The 25,017-nt window shown below is 38.0% G+C and overlaps 1 protein-coding gene across 2 annotated transcripts; it reads left to right on the top strand.

Annotated features, from left to right (window-relative positions):
• Positions 1 to 1,100: 1,100 nt before the first annotated feature.
• On the top strand, positions 1,101 to 23,252 carry APELA (apelin receptor early endogenous ligand). 2 transcript variants are annotated; one of them, XR_009259212.1, is made up of 4 exons: positions 1,101 to 1,432; positions 2,807 to 2,896; positions 8,947 to 9,017; positions 21,487 to 23,252. XR_009259212.1 is itself a non-coding variant. In XM_058720968.1 (3 exons), the coding sequence occupies exons 1-2, from the start codon at positions 1,357 to 1,359 to the stop codon at positions 2,893 to 2,895; spliced, it is 165 nt and encodes a 54-aa protein (XP_058576951.1). In that variant the 5' UTR covers positions 1,133 to 1,356; the 3' UTR covers position 2,896; positions 21,487 to 23,252. The 2 variants fall into 2 exon arrangements, 1 of the variants encoding a protein (XP_058576951.1); XM_058720968.1 differs by lacking the exon at positions 8,947 to 9,017 and having other exon boundaries at positions 1,133 to 1,432.
• Positions 23,253 to 25,017: the final 1,765 nt, after the last annotated feature.

Here is a 25,017-nt window from a genome sequence, read left to right as displayed (position 1 = left end):
AAGGTACAAATACAGCCCAGTAATGTAGTACTATGTTTCCAATCACCAAATGGGCAAATAATCTTTGGTCTGAAGAACTACTGTATACTATTGCCTGTTACAAAGTGCATGCATAATTAGGCAGGCAGGGAATTTTCCAGACTGACTTGTAAAACTAAGACAAATTATGCATTAATATCAAATCTCCGAGAGCCCAAGGTTGTGTACCAACTGCCTAAACCCAGAGAAGTAAAATGCAGCAGAATGCCCCGTAGTTCGTTTGTAACAAGTTGTATATGCTCTAGATTTGGTATTTTGGCTCTACTTGTATTCCAGAGTGTATCTATACTTTCCTTTTGGTTCACTTCACAGACAGTACAGTGATTTCCATTTATAAGAGCTACATATGACAAGGAAGTGCTTAACAAGGTCTCAGTGCACATGTGCAAGAGACAACACTAAACTGTTTCTGTCTTCTGAATTCAGTGGGAGATGAAGTGAGAACTTTTTTCTCCGTGTTTCATTTCTGTGTCTGTGCTATGTTAGCCTGGTATTCCACCACATACAATTTTTTTTTTTTTTAACAGAGCACAGATTTCATGAGTTTGTGGCTTTTTAAAAAAAAATCCTGGATGGTATCGCAGATGAAAGTGATCCCCATTACTTTTTAAATATCACTTTGCAAAATAAAAATGCAAACATTTTTATTTTGAAACATTCTAAAACCCCAGGAATGTTTGGTGATAGAAACCTATATGGATTAAGCAATTTAGAGATTTGGAGTAAATAGGCACCACTCGGCGGTGGGTTTGGTAAAGAGAAAGCATTTCAGCACATGTTCTGCCACAAAGTATTTGGGAGTCTTAAGTCCGAGCTTCAGAATTCCTTCTGAAAAGGACAAAAGAGAGACTTCCTGTCATTTTGATTGGTTTCTGCATGTGGGACCAATATGGGCAATGCAAAGTTTAAACAGATGCAAATGGTGAGGGGTGGCGGCAAAGCCTTGCCTTGTTTTACATATTTCTCCACATCCAGATCGAAGTCAGTCTCTCCTAGGAACTTCCACGGCGGACTTCCACTAAATTACAGCACGCTTGAATGGTTTATTTCACCAATATTTGCTTATGGAAATAAAGGGGAGTGACGGGGGAGGGGGAAGGAGAGGAGTGGAGGAGGGGTTTGAGACCGAGGGAGGCTCGACCACAGCACCAGTAACCTTGTCTGATGTGATCATTAACCTTTCTGGAAAATGCAGCTGGCAGTTCTCTGAGGCTCGTCATTAGAATGTGAGGAAAGCCACACAGATATTGCCCAGACTATTCAAAGATTGTTTGGTTTACGCTGAGAGCTATTGCTCCGCTTCCGTGCGGCAGAAAAATGAGGTTGCAACAATTCTTTTGTGTATTTTTTATTTTTGTGATGAGTCTTCTTCTTATCAACGGACAGAGACCAGGTAGGACTTTGGTACATTTGTACCGAGTAACTTGTTTATGCCTCTTTGGGTTCGTGGGTCTGAGCATGATTACGTCCGGTTGAAAATCACTTAGGTGTGCTTAGAGGTATTGGGGGTAAATGGGTTGGTTGGCTTTCGGAAGTATGTCATCTATCCTTTTAGATCTATTATTTGTATATTTTTAAAAGTTGATGGATTTTAAAATGATGATAAATATTTTGCCACTGTTTTTCTAAATTCAGGGAAAATTGATCCCTAAGTTATTTTAGATATGTTGTCCTTACAAGTAAAAAGAAATAGAACCGTTTGTTCTATTGATGACAGAGGTTAACAAACTTACAGATTTTTGGGTAAAATACAAACTCCAAAGCAGTTTATTGGAAGAACATATTGCTGACTAGAGTGGGGCATTGTTAACAACTTGATTTAACAACATGAACACCATGTGACAAAATACAGATAAAATCTTATAACAGGTTATTATAGCTTTTATTTTTGGTTATATAATTCGATGTCTCGCTTAAAAAATAAAAGTTTTAGTATTATTGTGCTTATAAAGCCAAAAAAGTGAAAAATATTTATGGTCAAGGTAATATTAATTTACTTGACACATTTTTCAAAGGTAGTATCTGTTGTGGTTTTAACCAACAGGAATTTAGTAAGTAGAGTTATTCTAATGTGCTTTTACTTCAAAACCAAATATCTAAGATTTCAAAGCACTGACATGTGTAAAAAAAAAAAAAAAAGTTTTCTTATTCAGGAAAGAGCAAACCCAAATTTAAATAGAAAGGTGGTAATATCCATTCCAAATATGTTAGATTGTTTGGGTGGCAATGTACTTCTCCATTTAGAGCAGACAATGGTGCATAACTGGTTAAAAATTCAGTCTCTGCCTTTTAGTTAAACAGAAGTTTGATCACTGAGGTTATTTCGGATGACGTCCCCTGGTTTGCCCTTTTACATAAATAAGAGAAAATTTCCAAATCAGCAATTCAGAAAGCAGTTGACCCCTTCTTCCAATTTATAGCAATTGCTAATCAAACTGTTCTGAACCACAGAATACCTTGGACAATGTTCTTGTAAAATACCTGTGATTAACTCACTACATAAGATGAAAGATCCAAAAGCATTTAGGAAGAAGTCCTGTAGAAGGAGGAGGTTATGACTGCTACATCCTGCTATTAACATGAACTGTTAGGAAAATGCTTTTGGTTTTTGCATCACGTTAATTTGTACGTCACAATCACATCGGAACAAGTAGCAAATACTCACAATTTAGTTTGGATCCAAAATATTCCCTTACATTCTCCAGATTAAATAACAGTTCATTTTCTGAAAAATGCTCCTAATATTTCCTTTTTTTTTCCCCCTCAGCTAATTTGGCGTTGAGAAGAAAATTGCACAGACACAACTGCCTTCAGAGGAGATGTATGCCACTCCATTCACGGGTGCCCTTCCCCTGAGGTATTTCTGATAGGAAAGTGTTTTACTGAATTTAGGCAATGTTCCAGATGAGATATATCAAAGAAAGTTTATTTATATTTTGTAATATGTGATAATACTTTTAAGGTGATATCAGTTCGAGGGATGCATACTAACAAATGAAACAGTGAATAATATTGTAGGAAAATCTTGATAATTTTTGATTCTGAGAGATAGTTGTATGGGTATTAATACTACTGTTTGTGTTTAACACTTTCATAATTAAAAAATCACATACCAGGAGAACATAATTTTGAGAGTATCTTTAAACATGTGTTTTGAAAAACACTGAATGTTCTCCAGAACAAGCACATTTCCCACCAAGACCACTGAATCCTTGAAAGCATTTGGACATATTTGTCCAACGACACCATGCAAATGACATCCTATCCTTGATACTCTAATAATGTATTAAAATAGTTTATTTTTCTTGACAATATATCTTTTAATGCATAATTTCAATTTAATATTAATAGCATGGCAGTTTTCCAGCCTTACTCATAGAATTGGTCTTGATAGTTGTTGCATCTTTAAGGATAAATTCTGAATAGAATTTTGCTCCTCTCCCCTCTTTTTTTTTTCCACATTCACTGAAAGGCCAGTGATATTCTACCACCACCACCATTAACACTGCTTGAATCAATTAACTTCAAACACTGCCCAAGTTTGTATTTCTTCATACTAGAAAATAAATGACTTGGCGTTGTAATTATTTTAAGCTCTTTAATTCTTGTAAAACATCTCATCCTTGAAAAAAATGCCGTAGAAATATCCCTCAGCTGGTTAACATACACAGGCAATTGTTAAATTAGCTTATTCAGTTGGTCTGTAGACTGTAGTGTTTATGGCACTATTCATTCATTCAGAGGAAAGAATGGTTGCCATGCCTATTGTTTAATACATGCTTTTCAGACCTGGTGAACGTCCTGTAGTAACACAGTAAATGAAGGAAGAGCAATTCAGTAATCACTTGTCAAGCAGACTAAGACAAAAAGCCAAATTCTCTACACCTGTATCTGTAACAAATGAACCTTTGCTATCAAAATATGAAAAATAGCTTTGGTGGAGAAATCCAGAAAGATACAGTAAGAAATTCCCAAGAAGCCAATTAATAGGGACTAAAACATGCTTTAAAAGGATTTTCTATGCTAACAAATCCTTTGGCGTGTGTCACTAATGCATTTCAGTCTCATATACAAATAGTGGTAAAATCTGTGCTTAGGAGTGGAGAAGTTCAAGACTTTCCCAGCACTCCCCCACAAATAACAAAGAGGAGAGGAGGAGGTTCACAGTAGCAAGAGAATTCCTGCATATATAGGGAAAGATACCTTGCATAACGCAAATAAAAGCCCTCAGTTAGCCACAGGTTGTATCAGCTTTCTCCACAAACCACCTGCCATAAAAGCTAGGGTTGCAAGTAAACAAGATAGAGTAATGAAATTTGAATTCTCAAAGTTAAGGAAAATTTTGATCTATAAACCAAATTTATAAACCAAAGGGAAATTTAAATACAAGCCATGTAAACCATTTACTAACAGCAATCCTTTACAAAATTTGGCTGATAGCTGTAAAGAACTGCTTAGGTTACGGCATCCATTTTGTCCGTGTTTAGACTAGTCCTACATTCCAGTTACATGTTCTTTGAAGAATGTATAAAACTCCATTTTTTAATCCAGAGATAGCATAAGAGCCAATGCAGGATAAATATTAAGATAATTTTTCAAGATCTTGCTTAATGAGTACTATAATAATGGGGTGCCTGGGCGGCTCAGTCGGTTGAGCGTCCGAATTCGGCTCAGGTCATGATCTCATGGTTTGTGGGTTCGAGCCCTGCGTTGGGCTCTGTGCTGACAGATCGGAGCATGGAGCCTGCTTCGGATTCTGTGTCTCATTCTCTCTCTGCCCCTCCCCAACTTGTGCCCTGTCTCTCTCTGTCTCTTAAGAATAAACAAAAATGTAAAAAAAACAAAACAAAAAAAAAAACTTTAAAAAATGAGTGCTATTATAACAAATGCTACCTTCAAATATGAAAGCATTGTTCTCATTGTCCTAAAGTTTGCATATTTTTTAGTATGTCCTGCAACACAACTTGAGAACCAAGTAAATCACTATAGACTTAAGTAGCAGAACTTTAAGGCAGAACCTCCCTTTTATTTATCCCCCTCTGTTTTCTGCATGTGTTGTTTGTTTATTATTTCTTTATTTACTTACTATTTTTTATATTTTGTGTAAGCTCTATGCCCAACGTGGGGCTTGAATTCACGACCCCGAGATCAAGAGTTGCCTGCTCTACTGACTGAGCCAGCCAGGCGTCCCTGTTTTCTGTATGTTTTAGATAAAAATCACGCATTTGATTTGATTCAGTTAGGGACATATAAGACTGTAAAAGGATAGGTAAAGTAAGCAGTTAACTTTGGAAATTTTCCAGATTAACCTTTTAAAGTAGTTTAGACTTTTAGCTCCTATAATCGGAATGCACTATTATTATCTTTACTTTGTCAATTTCACCAGCTCCTGGAGTCCTCTCAGTGATCCTCAGTGACATTTCATAACTTGCACAATTGAGTAATTAAATTTTTTTAATGTTTTATTATTTAATTTTTTTTTTAAGTTTATTTATTTTTGGGACAGAGAGAGACAGAGCATGAATGGGGGAGGGTCAGAGAGAGAAGGAGATACAGAATCTGAAACAGGCTCCAGGCTCCGAGCTGTCAGCACAGAGCCCGACGCGGGGCTTGAACTCACAGACCGCGAGATCATGACCTGAGCCGAAGTCGGCTGCTCAGCCCACTGAGCCACCCAGGCGCCCCTATTATTTAATTTTTGAGAGAGAGAGACAAACAGACCATGAGCAGGGGAGGGACAGAGAGAGACACACACACACAGAATCCGAAGCAGGTTCCAGGCTCTGAGCTGTCAGCACAGGGCCCGATGCGGGGGTTGAACCCACAAACTGAGATCATGACCTGAGCCAAAGTCAGATGCTTAACCGACTGAGCCACCTAGGTGCCCCCAATTGAGTTAATTAAATAGAAAAATCTGTGCTGTGTAAAATTCATTCTCTTGAGAATTATTTTTTCTTGCTGAAGTATGTTGGCATCACATTCAGTCCTAAGTGAATCAGAGTTGAGGAAAACAAGAGAAAGGGTGTCAGAAATCAACTTTGCAGGTTAATGTGAGAGCTTTAGAGTGGAAAATGAGGTAGGTAGGACCTTTAGATTCTAACGATTTTCCTCTTCCAAGCATAAAATCTACATACATACATACATACATACTCTAGCTTTTTTCTTTTTTTTTAAAGTAATCCCTGGGAGCCTGGTTGGCTCAGTCAGTTAAGCGACTTGGTTTCAGCTCAGGTTGTGATCTCATGGTTCCTGAGTTCGAGCCCCACATCCGCCTATGTTCTGGCAGCATGGAACCTGTTTGGGTTTCTCTCTTTCTCTCTCTCTCTGTTCCTCCCCCACTCAGTCTGTCTCTCTTTCTGTCTCTCTCTCTCAAAATAAATAAATAAACTTTTAAAAAAATAATAATAATCTCTAGCCCAACATGGGGCTCAAACTCACAACCCCAAGATCAAGAGTTAGATGCTCCACTGAGCCAGCGAGGTGCTCCTATCTAGCTTTTTAGTAATAATTGTGACATGTGTTCATGGTGTAAAATCTTTTCCTAACAGTATGAAAGAATGTAAAGTCAAAGGTGAGTCTCCCAGTCATTTCCCAGAGGCAATGGCTATGAAAAGGTTTTGGTAAAGGTACATTTTAAAAATATTTATTTATTTATTTATTTTGAGAGAGAGAGAAAATGCAAGCAGGGGAGGGACAAAGAGAGAGAGGGAGAGAGAGAATCCCAAACAGAGAGGGAGAGAGAGAATCTGTGCTGACAGCACAGAGCCTGACGGGGGTCTTGATCTCATGAACTGTGAGATCATGACCTGAGCCGAGATCAACAGTCAGACACTTAACCGACTGAGCCACCCAGGCACCCTGGTAAAGGTACATTCTAATACATTATTTTAAGTTGAGACAAGCTAATACTCTCGTATCACTCTTGGTGACCATTCAAAATGTTAAGTACTTCTAGTTCTCTATTTTCTGCCTTATTCTTACCCCCTCAAAGTTACGGGCTTCTGACTCCTTTGACCAAATCTCTAGCTGTGCCTGCCAACTCTTTCTGCAATTGTCCTGTTTATTGTCTTGGCCCTCCTCACTCCATGCTGCCTCTTGGGCTGAACTGAAAGCCAACTCTCTTCAGCACAGAATCTCTACTTTTGTGGAGCACTTTATCTACAATGTTAGCAAGACTTGCTGGGAAAAGCTTCCTTTTTTTAAGTTTTCAACTTAATTTTCTTAGTAATGCATACACCCAACTTGGGGCTTAAACTCACGACCCCAAGATCAAGAGTCACTCTTCCAGCTGAGCCAGCCAGGCGCCCCTGGGAAAAACTCTTCAGCTTACTCTTAGGTAAGCTGACTCCCGTTCAGCTCTATTTAAACCTCTAGTTTCCTTGAACTTCTTAACCTTTTCCAACTAACAACAAGAGATTTCTCTTCCCAGAGAAAATCAGACTCTGCCCTCAAGCTACAAACATTTACATCTGCTATAGTTCTATCTTCCCTTTGGAGTCTTTTATTAAGAGGTTCCTCTCCTGGGTATGCTTAATCTCTCTACATCTCAAGAAACTGATCTAACCGTTACTTGCTTTCTACAGATTGTTCAATATATCAAAGCTGATCTATTTCACCTTTTAAAATGAGGAAAACAGGTGCACCACTGACTCCATGGTGGTCTTTAGTGACTAGCCCATGTTCTTCTCTACATAGCCAAATTTCTTAAAAAGGTGGCTATTTCCTTTCCTCCCATCTACTTCAATACAGTGCTCCCACTACATTCAGGGAAAGATCCCCAGTGACTTTCTTTTCAATCCAGTGAACACATTTTGGTCTGGTCTCAGCTATCTTGCTATAGGTCAAATAGTGAATGGATTTTCCCTGGTTTCAATGCTCCTTTTTGATTATTAATCTCTGAAACAAATCACTATTCCTTTCAGGACGTGTATAGGGTGTCCAGTTGCCTACTTGGAATCACCTTAGCTGTTCTAAGTCACTTCAAGTTCATGTCTGCAGTGCATTTGCAAATCTCTAGCATGGCTTCTGCACAGCTTATCACTGTAACTCAGTTCTCTGTTCCAATATCATGGTTGTCATCAAGAAGAACTTCCCTGATCCTTTATTTTAAAGAGCAATACCAAAGTAAACTCTTATTATAAAAAAGCAGTACCTCATTCTACCCAAGATACTTCTATTTCCCTTTTCCTGGTTTGTTTCACTCCGTAACACCTAGTGCCATCTGACATAACATATATTTACCTTGTTATTGTTTAGTTAGTATCTGCCTCTCTTCATTAGAATGTAATTTCCATAAAAAACAGGGACTTTGTTTTGATCACAGCTATATGCCCAGTGATTCTAATAAGCTCCACAGAAATATCTGATGAATGAATGCATACTTAAAAGTAAACTCTTCAATTCTTCCCACTCAGATATTTCTCCTGTGTTCTGAGAATTTGGAAAATTGTAGAGCTATCATATATTAGATGTTTGTTATGTATCAAGCACTGTGCTATGAAATACACAATTTACTGTCTCACTGTAGATTTTTGAGCTGGTGCCCTATATTCAGTTCTATTTGGTTTCCCAGGTCAGTCATTTCTACCTTGAAATATTTTAAAAAATCTGCTCCCTCCTTTTCATCTCTGTTACCATTATCTTAGTACCTGTTACGTCTATCCAGCATGACTTCAACTCCTTAACTAATCACTGCTCCAGTTCTGATTCTGGAACATCCATTTTTTTCTTTTATCACCTGATCTTTCTAAAGTGTAAATCCCATCATGTCACATCTTGATTAAAATTCTTAACTATCCCTGTAGCCTTCAGGATGGTGAGAACTCCCATAGTTTAACAAACAAGACTTTACAAAATATACCTCTCCAGCATCATCTGTCATCTCCTCTCTCCTTCCCTCTTCTAAAGGGGATAAGAAAGAATCAAGACTGGCTTGCATGGATTCAAGCTCTGGCCACAAGCTCGTTCAGTGGTCATTGGTAAGTCACTTGTCCCTTCTAAGCCTCCCTCCACTTCCAGACATTTAAGATGGAGCTAGTAATGGTATTAACTTTGCCCTACCATACCTCGTACATGGTAACTGCTAAATCGACAGTAGCTAGAGTTACTATTATTATTATTTTAATGTTTATTTATTTTTGAGAAAGAGAGAGAGCACAAGGGAGGGAGGGGCAGAGAGACAGGGAGACAGAAGATCCGAAGCAGGCTCTGTGCTAACAGAGAGCCTGATGCAAATCTCCAGCTCACAAACCAAACCGAGAGATCATGACCTGAACTGTTCAGATGCATAATTGACTGAGCCACCCAGGTGCCCCTAGAATTATTATTATTAACGTTACTTCAAAATTAGTCTGTTCTTCACCTCTTGGTGAACTCTCAAGGTATACGTCTGCCTGCAATGGCCTTTCTTTACTCTTTTACTCGCTAACTTTTTTTTAAGATTTATTTATTTAAATAATCTCTACCCTCAATGTGGGGCTCAAGCTCACAGCCCTGAGATCAAGATTTGCATGCTCTACTAAGCCAGCCAGGCACCCCTTTTCTTCACTATTCATCCTTCAAGAAACCTTTCCTGAGTGTAATACAAATTGTATTAGATGTCTACATTTTGCTCTCAACCTATTTGAGTAATTCTGTCAAAGTACTTGACTCACTGCACCTTGTTAACTGGCAGACCCCTCCCTTCCTTCCTCCACATGGTGTAAATTCCCTGAAGGCAGAATGTGGGTGTTCTGACGTTGTTAAATTAACATTTGTTAAAGTGGAGCACCTAGTACAGAACAATGAGCCAGGTAAGCCTTAGTTCAAAAGCTGACCTAAGATAAATTGAAATAGAGATGTTTATCACTCCTGGGTCCTGGAGGAAGTACACAGCCTGCCAAGAGGGGCCACATGGGGCGGGGCGGGGCGGGGCGGGGGTCAAGGGAGAATGCAGACCTGGAGCACATGCCTTATTATGGACTGTGGGTGGAGTGCTTTTGGGTTCCTGGGCTGGGGTCTCATTGATCAATTCAAACCAAAAAAGCAGGGGGGGTTGGATGGGGGATGGAGGTGGAGGGTGGCCCCACGAGGTTCTTATCTAAGGGGTACTTAAGATAATACAGGCCCTGGGAGGCAAGGGAGATTTGATCACAAGGGCTGTTGGGGAAGTGATATCAGAAGCTTGTATTTGCTTGTGACTCTGTGGCTGCTATCCATATGAGCCTGCAGGAGGGGCTTAAGTGTCCCCGCAAGGCCCCTTCAGGCCACTTGGCCACACAAAATGGATGCCAAGAAGCAGTACCAGGGAGTGGCTCGGTTAACCTCTCAACAGTGGGTTGTATTGATCTTTGTAACATTAGCTGATGAAAAAAGTGTCCCGAATACAGCAGGCACTCCATAAATGTTGCTAAGAGAAATGAAATGAAACTTTTAGTTATTATCTTAGCATTTAAGACTTACCTATAATGAGACCCCAACACACATTTTCAGGAAATAACTGAACAGTAACTGCCAGACTGAATTCTGATTTTCTGTCTCTGTGCTGGAAGTGTTTCTACTCCTAGGAATTGTTTCCCTCATCTCATTAAGTTCAAAACCTTCCCCCTCCCAAAGGAATCTCTTCCAAATTCCATTTTCTTTTTTTTTCTTTTAATTTTTTTTTAACGTTTGTTTATTTTTTTGAGACAGAGAGAGACAGAGCATGAACAGGGGAGGGTCAGAGAGATAGGGAGACACAGAATCCGAAACAGTCTCCAGGCTCTGAGCTGTCGGCACAGAGCCTGATGTGGGGCTGGAACTCACAGACTGCCAGATCACGACCTGAGCCGGGGTTGAACGCTCAACCAACTGAGCCACCCAGACGCCCCACAAATTCCATTTTCTTTAAAATGAGGCCCACACCCTCATCCACTTAGCTTAAAATTACCTTCCACTCTCTCAACAATTACAGCATTTTTATAAGTATTATTTTTAAAGCTATCCTATTCCTCTGTATTTTGCCAGATTTTTATCAGTATTGGAATGTCAGCTCCTTGAAAGGCAAGATCTGGCCCCTAAACCTTAGAGTATAAACCTTTATAATGTGTGAATGGCCCTAAATGTAGGGGATTTCTGCATGGATGATGACATATGTAGGATCTCTTACTTGAAACTAAATGAAAACCTTAAAAAAAAATTTTTTTTAAACCTAAATGAAATATAGAAAATTACTGTTTTCTCAGTTAATTATAGTCCATTGTCCAGAAACCATGCTCCGAGAAAATCCCTAATGTTGCTTAGTGATAAAATAAAACTTTTCTGTAAAAATCATGCCTTAATGATAATATATTAAAGAAATATAATACATATTGAACATATAAATCTAGAAACTGTAGTTATGTTATAGATGATGTATTATAATAAATATTCCCCTACCAAAATGTGTATATGATAGACTAAAGCCTAATTTCAGAGTTTTTTTTTCCACTTGGGGAACCGATTTATTGTTACAAAGTGTATAATAATTATTTCTGCAGATATGTACTTAAAGTACTCTATCATGTTCAGACATCTAAAATATCTTCATAACACATCTTTTGCCTTAATTTGTTCTCAGAGATGTATTCAATTAGTGATCTACTGATAACCTGGTGAACTTTATTATTACATACCAGTAACATTTGAAAAATATTATTCTTAGATAACAGCAAGTGAGTATTTGTTGCTATTTGGGTGACGAGAAGAATAAAATCACTTACTGTTAACTGTTAACTATTGCAATACATTTCATCCTTGGATGTATTTTTTTTTTTACTTATTTTATTTTATTTTTTTTTATAGTGGTGCACTGAGGCACCTGGATGGCTCAGTTGGTTAAGTGTCCGACTCTTGATTTTGGCTCAGGTCATGATCTCATGGTTTGTGAAGTTCAAGCCATTTGAGCCCAGTTGCTACAGAGGTTATGGTTTGACTTCCTGCTTTGGTTGCTGCAGAGTTTGTGGTTCAGAGTTCTATTTTAACATATGGCCATTGTCCATTTGTGTGTTCAGTCTCTCGGTTCCAAACTTATTTCATCTCCAGTTCACACCACCCAAGTGTATTACTGTCTGCCTTGCACCAGCCTCCTCATATCTACTTTTGCTTCTCTTTTATCCATTCTTCATATTATCGCTTCATACCACTCAAGATCCTTTAGCAATTTTTTTAAATAGTATTTTTTAATATTTATTTGAGAGAGAGAGAGAGAGAGAGAGAGCACAAGTAGGGGTGGGGCAAAGACAGAGGGAGAAAGAATCTTAAGCAGGCTCCATGCTCACCACCCCATAAAAATGGACTCATACATCTTAGCAAGTGCTCCCCGTTTCTCCCCAGCTTTCTAATCCCACACAGCTACTAACCTGTTTTTTCTTCTTTTTTTTAAAAATTTTTTTTAACGTTTATTTAGTTTTGAGAGACAGAGATAGAGCGTGGGGGATGCGGGGAGAGAGGGAGACACAGAATCTGAAGCAGGCTCCAGGCTCTGAGCTGTCAGCACAGAGCCCAACACAGAGCCTGACACGGGGCTCGAACTCATGAATTCGAGATCATGACCTGAGCCAAAGTTGGATGCTTAACCGACTGAGCCACCTAGGCACCCCTAACCTACTTTCATCTTACAGATTTGCTTAGTCTGGACATTTTATATACTTTTATATATATAATTTTTTCTTTTGTGATTGGCTTATTTCATTTAGCCTAATGTTTTCAAGACCCATCCATATAGTATCAGGTATCAGTACTCCATTCTTTTTTAATGATTAAATAAAATTCCATTCTATAGAAAAATCACATTTTGTTTATTTTCACTATGTGGTTATTAGGAATAATTCTGTTCTGAACATTTGTTTATAATTTTTTTTTAAGTTTATTTAGTTTGAGACAGAGCACAAGCAGGGGAGAAGCAGAGAGAGGGACGGGGAGAGAGAATCTCAAACAGGCTCTCTACTGTTAGTACAGAGCCTGCTTCAGATCCTCTGTCTCTTTCTCTCCCCCTCCCCTGCTCATGCTTTCTCTCTCTCAAAAATTAATAAACATTAAAATTGTTGTTGTTGTTGTTGTTTGAGAGGCACCTGGGTGGCTCAGTCAGTTAAGCATCCAACTCTTGATTTTGACTCAGGTCATGATCTCATGGTTCATGAGTCTGAGCCCCATGTTTGAGCCCCATGTTGGGCTCTGCACTTTTAATGCAGATTGGGATTCTCTGTCTCCCTCTTTCTCTGCCCCTCCCCTGTTCAAAACTATATAAAACAAGGGTGCCTGGGTGGCTCAGTGGATTAAGCGTCCAGCTCTTGGTTTCAAATCAGGTCATGATCTCACGGATGGGGAGTTCAAGCCCCATACGGGGCTCTGTGCTGACAGCACAGAACCTGCTTGGGATTCTGTCTCCCTCTCTCTCTCTTCCCCTTCCCTGCTCGCTCTCTACCTCATTCTTCCAAAAATAAATAAATAAGCATTTAAAAATAAATAAAACATTAAAAAAAATTTTGTTTGAACATATATTTTCGATTCTCTAGAGTATATACTTAAGAGTGAAATTGCTGGTTATATGGTTATTCTATGTTTAACTTATTGAAGAACTGCCAAACTGTTTTCCATAGTGGCTGCAGCATTTTGCATTTTACATTCCTACCAGGAGTATATAAGTGTTCCAATTTCTCTGCATCCTCACCAACACTTTTTATTATAACCTTCCTAGAGGTTGGTACGGTAGTCCCCCTCATCCACGATTTTGTTGCCCGTGGTTTCAGTTACTTGTAGTCAGCTGTGTTTCAGAAGCAGATGATCCTCCTTCTGACCTATCCTCAGGTCAACAGTTGCGTAACACGATATCCTAATGCCTACATCATTCACCACACTTCATCTCATCACGTAGACATTTTATCATCCCACGTTGCCACAAGAAAGGGTGAGTATAGTATAATTAGATATTTTGAGAGAAAGACCACATTCACATAACTTTTATTACAGCTTATTATTATAATTGTTCTCTTTTGTTACTAGTTCTTGTTAATCTCTTACTGTGCCTAATTTATAAACTAAATTTTATCACAGATATGTGTGAATAGGAAAAAACATCGTATATATAGGATTTGGTACTCACTGGGGGGTCTTGGAATGTATTCTTTGGGATAAGAGGAGAGTACTGTATCTATCTCATGGTGATTTTGGTTTGCATTTCCCTAATGACTAATGATGTTGAGAATCTTTTCATGTGCTTACTGGCCACTTGTCTGTCTTTGGAGAAATGTCTCTTTAAATCCATCGCCCGTTTTTCAACTGGCTTGTATTTTTTATTGTTGAGTTGTAGGAATTCTTTATATTTTGAATACAAGGCCCATATTAGAGATGTGATTTGCAATTATTTTCTTCCGTTCTATGGGTTGTCTTTTCACTTTCTGGGTGTTCTCCTTGAACACAAAAATTGTTAGTTTTGTTACAATCCAGTTTGTCTATTTTTCCTTTGGTTGCTTGTAGTTTAGGCATCAAATTGGCTAATCCAAGGTTACAAATATAATTTACACATATATTTTCTGTAAAAGTTATGTAGTTTTACACTTACATTTATGGCTCTGATCCCTTTATTTTTTTTTAATTCTTATTTTTATTTATTTAAGTAAACTCTACCCCAACGTGGGGCTCAAACTCGCTGTTCCAAGATCAAGAGTTGCATGCTTTATGGACTGGCCCAGCCATGTGTCTCTTATGGTGCATTTTGAGTTAAATTTTATTCATAGTGTGAGGACAGGAGTTCCAGCTTCCTTTTTGTGTAGCTATCCAAATCTAGCACCATTTGTTGAAAACACTGTTCTTTTCCCCTATTTAATTATGTGGGCACTGTTGTTGAAAATTGATTGTCCATAAATGCCAAGGTTTATTTTTGGACTCTGAGTTCTATTTCATTGATCTAAATGCCATTTCTTGTGCTAATACTGTACTGTCCTGATTATTGTAGTATTATGGCAAGTTTTTAAAAGGCATGTGTGAGCCCTCCAAATTTGTAGTTCTTTAAGATTTTTGGTCATGCTGATTCCCTTGAATTTCTATATGAATTTTAAGATCTGCTTGTCAATTTCTGCAAAGAGCTAGCTGGAATTTGGAATTTGCATAGGGACTGTGTTGAATCTGTTAATCAATATGGGAAATATTGCCATTTGACAATGGACTTTTCCAATGCGAGAACATGGGGTGTATTTCCATTTAGTCAGGTTTTTTTCAGCAATGTTTTGTAGTTTTTAGAATATAGTTTTATACTTACTTAGTTTAATTTATTCCTAAGTGTTTTCTTCTTTTGATGCTATTGTGAATGGAATTTTAATTTTATTTTTGAATTGTTCATTGCTAATGTATAGAAATACAATTTAATTTTTGTGTATTGATCCTATCTCTTGTAAACTTAGTGACATTATTAATTCTCATAGGTTTTTTTTCATTCATTCTCATAGTTTTTAGTAGATCTGCTATGTATAAGCTCATGTCATCAGCAAATAGATACTTTTACTTCTTTCTTTCTTCTTCATTTTTTTTCCTTAAGGTTTTATTTTTTTTAATTTTTTTATTTTTTAACGTTTTATTTATTTTTGAGACAGAGAGAGACAGAGCATGAACGGAGGAGGGTCAGAGAGAAGGAGACACAGAATCCGAAACAGGCTCCAGGCTCTGAGCTGTCAGCACAGAGCCCGATGCGGGGCTCGAACTCACAGACCATGAGATCATGACCTGAGCCGAAGTCGGCCGCCCAACCGACTGAGCCACCCAGGCGCCCCTTAAGGTTTTATTTTTATTTTTAAGTAATCTCTACACCCAACATGGGGCTTGAACTCACAACTCCGAGATCAAGAGTCACAGGCTCTACCGACTGAAGCCATCCAGGCGCCCCTACTTCTTCTTTGCTAATCTGGATGTCTTTTATTTCTTTTCCTTGCCTAATTGCCCTAATTAGAATCTCTAGTACAATGTTGTATAGAAGTGGTGAGAACAGACATCTTTGTCTTAATCCTGATTGTAGATGGAAAGCATTCATTCTTTTACCATTAAGTATGTTAACTGTGGGTCTTTGTATATGTCCTTTATTAGGTTGAAGAAGTTCCCTTTTATTCTTAGTTTGCTGAGAGTTTTTATGGTGAAGGAGGACTGTATTTGTTGAGATTATTGTGCATTTTTGTCCTTTATTCTATTGAAATCATGTGTCATATTAAATATTAAATGTTTGGAAGAAAACATATTAAATGTTTGGTAAAATTCACCAGCAAAGCCATCTGGCCTAGGGCTTTTCTTTGTGGGAAATTTTTTAAAAATTGCTGATGTAATTTTTATTTGTTATAAGCCTATTCGGGTCTTTTATTTCTGGAGTGCCTGGCTGGCTCAGTCAGTAGAGCCTGTGACTCTTGATTTTGGGGTTGTAAGCTCGAGCCCCATGTTGGGTATAGAGCTTACTTAAAAAAAAAATTTTTTTTTAATTTCTTCTTGAGCAATTTTGGTAGCTTGTATCTTTCTAGGAATTTGTTCGTTTCATCTAAGATATCTAATTTTTTGGCACACAGTCGTTCAGAATATTTCCTTATAATCTTTTAAAACATTTTCTGTAATGTCAATCAATAGTAATGCTTTCTATTTCATTTCTGAGTTTAGGATTTTCAGTCTTTATTCTTGGTCAGTCTAGGTAAGGTTTATGAATTTTGTTGATCTTTTCAAGGGACAAACTTTGGGTATGTTCCTTTTCTTTATAGTTTTTCATTTATTTCTGCTCGCATCCTTACTTTTTTCTTTATTCTGCTTGCTTTACATTTCATTTGCTCTTTTTTCTAGTGTGTTAAGGTGATGAGATTTTTTTTTTTTTTTTGACAGAAAGGGAGGGCACAAGAGAGGGAGGGGGAGAGAGAGAGAGAAGTAGAGCTCACCTGAAGCAGGGCTTGTGTTCGCCTGAAGTGGGGCTTGAACTCACCCAAAGCGGGGCTCGTGTTCACCCAATGCGGGATGCGGAACTGTGAGATCATGACCTGAGCCAAAGTCAGATGCTTAACTAACTGAGCCACCCAAGTGCTCTGTCTTCTCTTTTTTTTTTTTTTTTTTTAAATTTTTTTTTCAACGTTTTTTATTTATTTTTGGGACAGAGAGAGACAGAGCATGAACGGGGAGGGGCAGAGAGAGAGGGAGACACAGAATCGGAAACAGGCTCCAGGCTCCGAGCCATCAGCCCAGAGCCTGACGCGGGGCTCGAACTCACAGACTGCGAGATCGTGACCTGGCTGAAGTCGGACGCTTAACCGACTGCGCCACCCAGGCGCCCCTGTCTTCTCTTTTCATACAGATGTTTAGTTATAAATTTCCCTCTAAGCATTACTTTAGCTACATCCCATGTTTTCATGTTCATCTCAAAGTATTTTCTTATTTCCTTTGTGATTTCTTCTTTAATGGTTGTTTAGCAATGTGTTGTTTATTTCCACATATTTGTGAATTTTTCGTATTTATTTGCTATTGATTTCTAACTTCATCCTGTTGCTGAATCATCTATTTCTCCTAATTGTGTCAGTTTTTGCTTCATGTATTCTGGGGGCTCTGTTTTTTGGTGCATGTATCTTCATAATTCTTATCTTCCTCAATTGACCCTTTTATCATTATAAAATGTCTTTGTCTCTAACAACATTTTTTGTCTTACGGTTTATTTTGTCTGACATTAGATATCTACTGCAGCTGTCTTATGGTTGCTGTTTGCCTATCTTTTTCTATCCTTTCACTTTCAACCTATTTGTGACTTTGAATCTGTGTGTCTCTGACACAGAGCATAGAGTTGGATCATGTTTGTTTGTTTTAAATTCAAGTTAGTTAATATATAATGTAGTATTGGTTTCAGGAATAGAGTTTAGTCATTCATCACTTTACATATAACACCCAGGGCTCACCCAACAAACACCCTCCTTAATGCCCATCACCCCTCCAGCAACCCTCAGTTTGCCTCCCTCTTTATCTTATTTTTGCTTCCCTTCCCCTATGTTTATCTGTTTTGTTTCTGTTTGTTTGCTTGTTTTTTTATTCAGGCTGACAAGATCTGCCTTTTAGATGGCTTGTTTAGTAGATCCACATTTTTTTTAAGTGGGCTTCATGCCCAACATTGGACTTGAACTCAGGACCCTGAGGTCAAGAGTTGCATGCTTTACCGCCTAAGCCAGCCAGTTGCCCCAGATTCACATTTAATGTTATTGATAGGATTGGATGTACAGTTGACACTTGAACAACATAGAGGTTAGTAGCACTGACCCCATGGGCAGTCAAAAATTCATGTATAACTTTTGACTCCCCCAAAACTAATAGCCTACTGTTGATGGGAAGCCTTACTGATAACATAAACAAATGATTAATGTATATTTTTCATGTTATATGTATCATCTAATGTATTTTTTTACAGTAAAATGAGGTAGAGGGAAAGATGTTACAAAGAAAATCATAAGGAAGACAAAATACATTTATAGCACCATATCAAAAAAGAATCTGTGTATAAGTGGACCTGTGCAATTAAAATCTGTGTTGTTCAAGGATCAACTATATATCTATTTTACTTTCTTAGTGGTTGCCCTAGGACTTAAATAATATATATCTGAATTTATCAGAATCTACTTCAGATTATACTATTCTAAGTCCAGTGAGATATAGAAATACCTAGATAGCTATATTCTCTCTTCCCTCTTTTAATTTCAGCATAGTTATACATATTACATCTACATACATTACACATACAACTTTGTTAAAATTATTACTTTCTACAATTTTAGGTCTTTTAAGCCTGAGAGAAGAAAGGAGAGGAAATGTCTATTTATAGAGTTGCTGTTATATTAGCCTTCTTATTTACCATTTCCAGTTCTTGTCATTAGTAGATTTTTCTGGGGTCTTAGTCTGTTCAGGCTGCTATAACAAAATACCATAGACTAGGGGCTTGTAAACAACAGAAATTTATTACTCACAGTCGTGGAGGCTGGTTCATAGATGTCCATCTTCTCACATAATGTAAGGGGCTAAGGAGCCATCTGGGTTCTACTTTATAAGGGCACCCACTAATCCCAATCATGAAGGCTCTACCCTTGTGGCTTACCTCCCAAAGGCTCCACCTCCATTACATTGGCAGTTAGGTTTCAACATATGAATTTTGGGGGCACACAAACATTCCCTTTAGAGCAGTTGAATTAGTATTGCCCCATTTGCTCTATTCCCTCAGACAATTTCTAGAGACTTTAAATTTCCAGAGACTTTTCTTTTTTTTTTTAATTTAAAAAAAAAAGTTTTTTTAATGTTTATTTATTTTTGAGAGAGAGACAGAGAGCAAGCAGGTAAGGGCAGAGAGAGAGACACACACACACACAGAGTCTGAAGCAGGCTCCAGGCTCTGAGCTGTCAGCACAGAGCCTGACGCGGGGCTCGAACTCACAAACCGTCAGATCATGACCCAAGCCAAAGTCAGACACTCAACCGACTGAGCCACCCAGGTGCCCCTAGAGACTTTTCGTTTTAAAAAAAATTTTCACCAGCTAAGGTTGGTTCACTGGGAAGAAGAGCTCCTTATATTATTGTTTAAGAACCCTCAAGGTTATGCATTTCTTTTCTTTTAACTAAGCTCTACATCCAGCGTGAGGCTCGAATTCACCACCCCTGAAATCAGTAGTTGCTGGATTTACTGACTGAGCCAGCCAAGCACTTCTGATCTATGCATATTTTAAACATGGATAACTAGTGGTTAATTGCTCTCTAGAAAAGCTACACCACTGGGGCACCTGGGTGGCTCAGTTGGTTCAGCTCAGGTCATGATCTCAGTTGGTGGGTTCAAGCCTCACATCGTGCTCTGTGCTGACAGCTCAGAGCCTGGAGCCTGTTTTGGATTCTGTCTCTGTCTCTCTCTTTCTCTCACTCTCACTCTCTCTCTCAAAAATAAATAAACATTTAAAAAAATGGAGGGGGGCACGGGGGTGGCTCAGTTGGTTAAGCATCTCACTTTGGCTCAGGTCACGATCTCATGGTGTGAGTTCGAGCCCCGCACCGGGGTCTGTGCTGACAGCTCGGAGCCTGGAGCCTGCTTCAGAATCTGTTGTCTCCCTCTCTCTCTGCCCCTCTCCTGCTTGCACTCTGTCTCTGTATCTGTCTCTCTGTCTCTCTGTCTCTCTCTCGCAAAAATAAATAAGCATTAAAAAGAATTTTAAAAAAAGAAAAAGAAAAGCTACACCACCTTACATTTTCAATAGCAGGTTGTGAGAATGCTTATTCTCCACACTTTTGCCAACACTGGGTGTTATTAATGTTTTTAATCTTTGCTAATCTGATAAGCAAAATACCCATCTTATTTTTATGTTCAAAATTTAGGCAGTCTGCGGTGATTTCTAGAAGAGGCATACCTGCATCTTTTCACTGCTGAATTATTTTTGCCATCCCATCATGACTGTCAGGAAAGGGAAATGTTAAGTAGATGGAAGCTTCGGGGCGCCTGGGTGGCTCAGTCGGTTAAGCATCCGACTTCGGCTCAGGGGTCCGTGAGTTCGAGCCCCGCGTCGGGCTCTGGGCTGATGGCTCAGAGCCTGGAGCCTGCTTCCGGTTCTGTGTCTCCCTCTCTCTCTGCCCCTCCCCCGTTCATGCTCTGTCTCTCTCTGTCTCAAAAATAAATAAACGTTAAAAAAAAAAAATTAAAAAAAAAAAAAAGTAGATGGAAGCTTCCAAAAATGAAGCAAAGGGCTGCCTTCATGTCTTCGGGAGGGAGACAAAACAAATTGCTTAGGAAACCTTGATACCAGTGATTTGTCTTCTTGTAAAAGATCCATTTTCTCTTAAAAAAAAAAAAAAGTTAATATGTTGCTCTACCATATAGTTAAAACTTATTTCTAAGTACTAATTATTAAATAGTTTCACAACATTAAAGGATTCCTAGGGACCATTTTATTTGTTAAAATACCTCAAATTAAGATATTGGTTCTGGGGGCGCCTGGCTGGTTCAGTTGGTGGAGGGTGTGACTCTTGGTCTTGGGGTTGTGAGTTCAAGCCCCAGGTGGGGCGTGGAGCCTACTTGATAAAAGATATTGGCTCTGGTATGTTTTTGTTGACCTCCAAATTAAACTATCTTAGCCGGTATAAATATCAGGAATCAAAATCCAAAATATTAAGGAAAATAAACTATCTTAGCTGGTATAAATATCAGGAATCAAAATCCAAAAATATTAAGAAAATTGAGCAAATAGGTGAAAAATAATTTAGTGAAAAAAATCTCTTTAATAACATGAATTCAGGCCTTTGAAGAAATACGGGTGCTATTTTCATATTGAAAGGTAAGAAAATACAAAGTTGCTTTCAGCACTGAAAAACCTTGGTAAGTTTTTAAAACTCATTATCTATTAAAAAAATTAAGCATGGGTAAATTAGTCTGCTGGATAGCATTTCTTTTTATAATGTGTTTCTTTCTTGTTTGTCTCCCCGATATAGATCTTAAGCTAACTTCACCTGGTCTGCCAGAAGAGTGAATAAAAGATACCCACCCACACCATCGTGTGATTGCTTAGAAGTTCGTGTACAAAAAGGAATCATTTGAAAGCACCTGCGATGGTTTCTTAGTTTTACAGGATTCTCTTTTTCCTGGTTTCTCTTTAGAGGGGAAAATAACATAAATTCAAAAACAATTCCAATCCGAAGCACAGTTATTTGCTTATATAACAAAATCTCTCATCTTTTTCTGTATATTACTACTCTTAGATGAGTTAAAAAGAAATATGCTTTTTAATGTTTTAGAACTCTGTAATAATAAAAAGTACAAGAATTAAAATTTTTCTTTCATAGTCCTATAATTCTCCAAAATTAAAATAAGTGTTTATATGTTTGAGTGATTTTTTCCAAATATGCTAAATCTGAAATAAAATGCATTGGTCATTTGGCTTTACAGAATAGGGATAAATTAATTGGTTCATCGATTCTTTATAGAGAGAGACTAAGAAAGAAGCTACCGACTGCTACCAATTTTAAATTATAGGCTTTAATGTTTATGAAAGTATTTTTTTATTTTAAATAATATTCATAAAGTCGTAAAGAAAGTTTTAAAAACTAACTGAAATGATCATTTCTGAATCTATTTCTCATTATGTAATTATAAGAAGCCAATGTTTGATTTCCTTTGAAGTTCTGTTAGATCTTTCCAAGTTGTTAGATACACTCTTAATTTGTATTCATTGAAAAGATCACTCAATGGCATAAGGTTTTTATTTTATTGTAAGTTAATTCCAGGTATGAAATTTACAAATTCTTTTCTTGATTAGAAATTTTGCTTTGTAAACATTATAGAGTAGGAGAAGCCATAAGCCATTAACCCTTATTTTGCTAAAATAAATTTGGGATTGGTATACTCTAAAGAATTTGAGACAGAAATTCTGAAATCACAGTTTGTCTCCCTTTCACAGTTTATTAATGGCATCTTTTGGGATGAAAAGTGTTTATAGAAAGAACTGTAATTAACTTTAACACTAAAGATGTTTTATGAAATGTGTTACCTCATTTAAATTGGATATTTTGGGGAAATTCTTTTTTAAAAAAATTTCTTTTGGGGGAGCCTGGGTGGCTCAGTCACTTAAGGGTCCAACTTCAGCTCAGGTCATAATCTTGCTGTCTGTGAGTTCCAGCCCTTCGTGAGACTTTGTACTGACAGCTCAGAGCCTAGAGCCTGCTTCAGATTCTGTGTCTGCCTCTCTTTTTGTTCCTCCCTTGCTCACACTCTGTTTCTCTCTCTCTCAAAAATAAATAAACATTAAAAAAAATTTTTTTAATAAATACAAAATTTTTAAAAATTCTTTTTAATTAATTAATCTCTACCCCCAACGTGGGGCTGGAACTCACAACCCAAAGATCAAGTCACATGTGCCACCAACTTAGCCAGCCAAGCGCCCCTAATTTTGGAGAAATTATAAATGCTTTTCTGGATAAATCGTAATTCCTTTTCACAAGTGCATTTTGATAGAACATAAGCTATTATCAGTTATATTTATTTTTAAAACATATACTTGTTCATATACTTTGTGCAAATAAAGAAAAGCAATACTTTATACAGTTAAAATACGTCTCATTGAATACAAGCCAATACTATTTCAAGTACAGACTGACATTCACAAAGTTAAAAACCAACAATACCATTGTAATGTAATTAAATGGTTGTAGATAACTGCTCACACAACTGCAGTGAGTTTTCAATAAAACAATCGAGTGTCTACTTGTCCTTATTCTGTATAAGAAATGTTCAAAGTGTTGAGCACAGCATGGTAGAAATCGTTCTGATACTTTTCTTTATTTCCATTGTTTGTTCCTTGATATATACCTTGCCACTACAGTTTTTTACTTAATTCAGGATTATCAAAGTAAGGGCAAAGATTCTCTCAACATCTACAAAAACCCAGCAATAAAATCTGAAAAAAATCAGGTATGCTGAAAGTGGCATACAAGAACGAATCCATGACAATGGAACCAAATTTATTCACCGGTGAGATGGAAGGGGAAACAGAGGAATGTCAAAGATGTATACCGGTTTTTTTGTTGTTTCTAGAGAAAGTGAGAGGGAGTGTGCACGTGGTTATGAGTGGGGGAGGGACAGAGGGAGCACGAATCTTAAGCAGTCTCCACGCCCAGCACAGAGCCTGATGGGGGAAGTTGGGGGGAGGGGAATCTCAATCTTGATCTCAAAACTGGAAACACGACCTGAGCCAAAGTCAAGAGTTAGCCGCTTAACCAACTGAGCCACCCAGGTGCCCCAAAGATGTAGGCTTTAACTTTCCCTATGATTTCGTGTTTTATTATTTTTCTATTAAAAGTTTTTTGTAATTTCTAATCTTTTCAGAACCTGAAGGAAAACGGATTTTACATAGTTTAATCAAGATGGTTAAGGGTTGGGGTGTTTGGGTGGCTCAGGCAGTTTAGTGGCCAACTTCAGCTCAGGTCATTATCTCACAGTTGACCAGTTCAAGCCCTACATTGGACTCTGCTTCGGATCCTCGGTCTCCTGCCTCTGCCCCTCCCCCACTCGCTCCATCATGCTCTCTCAAAAATAAATAAACGTTAAAAAAAAAAAAAAACAAAGATAGTTAAGGGGATCAGAAGTAATGGTGCCAGCCCAATTTGGAACCATGAAGTAAGTCAATGAAGGGAGCAGATGGAGAGTGATGAACCAAATAAGAATGGGAAATGCTGATCCCTCTCTCTCGGTTCAGTTCCTTCCAAACTCTGAAGTCAGTGCAGTCTTTGGTCTCATTTCTGCACTATTTTTACTCCTTCAAAGGGCCAGGACTAGAATATGTGGACACAAAATTTAAGGGTGTGCTCAAAACCTCACTGATCAAGATAAGTAACATTTTAGCACCATTTTTGAAAAACAAAAAATTAGCACCACCAAAAATGTGTAATGAACAAAATATCAAACTTTTAGATAAAGACAGAACTGACTGAGCCCTGTTAGAGCCTGAGGCAAAGGGAAAAAATTAGTAAATTTAATCTGGTAACAAGAACCTTGTTTTAGCACATTGGAGCCTGAGTTCCAGGCTTTGTTTCTTCTCCTCATTCTCCCTTCCTAAAATGACTTCACTCCCTAAACTCTAGATCTGTATCCCATTTTCTGTTCTTGGCTTCCACTGTGCCAGAATGTTCATGGAAAGAACACTGGATTCTAGCCCTGGTTTCTTTTCACATTTAAGCTCTCATTCTTCTATAAAATCATAATTGGATTCCAAGGAGTCTTGGTAAGTGGTAGTGAGGTTGCTGATTTCAGGCTCCAGTCCCCGTCAACTGCTCTGCAGAAGAATTCTCAACCTCATCTGGAAGTTTGCTATTTAATTGTACACTACTAATCCATAAGAACTATCTATGTGGGGGCGCCTGGGTGGTTCAGCTGGTTAAGTATCCGACTTCGGCTCAGGTCATGATCTCATGGTCCGTGAGTTCAAGCCCCACGTTGGGCTCTGTGCTGACAGCTCAGAGCCTGGAGCC

The sequence above is a fragment of the Neofelis nebulosa genome, chromosome 3, assembly GCF_028018385.1.
Source record: "Neofelis nebulosa isolate mNeoNeb1 chromosome 3, mNeoNeb1.pri, whole genome shotgun sequence".
In the NCBI taxonomy this organism is placed as follows: Eukaryota; Metazoa; Chordata; class Mammalia; order Carnivora; family Felidae; genus Neofelis; species Neofelis nebulosa.
Note: the sequence above shows the minus strand (reverse complement) of the source record. Positions and strands in the feature narration are given on the sequence as shown.

What these genes read in the sequence shown, in the direction of transcription:
- APELA (XM_058720968.1), top strand. Translation starts at nt 1,357, where the DNA reads ATGAGGTTGCAACAATTCTTTTGTGTATTTTTTATTTTTGTGATGAGT. An exon ending in TATCAACGGACAGAGACCAG is followed by an intron (nt 1,433 to 2,806) that starts GTAGGACTTTGG and finishes TTTCCCCCTCAG; the next exon opens with CTAATTTGGCGTTGAGAAGA.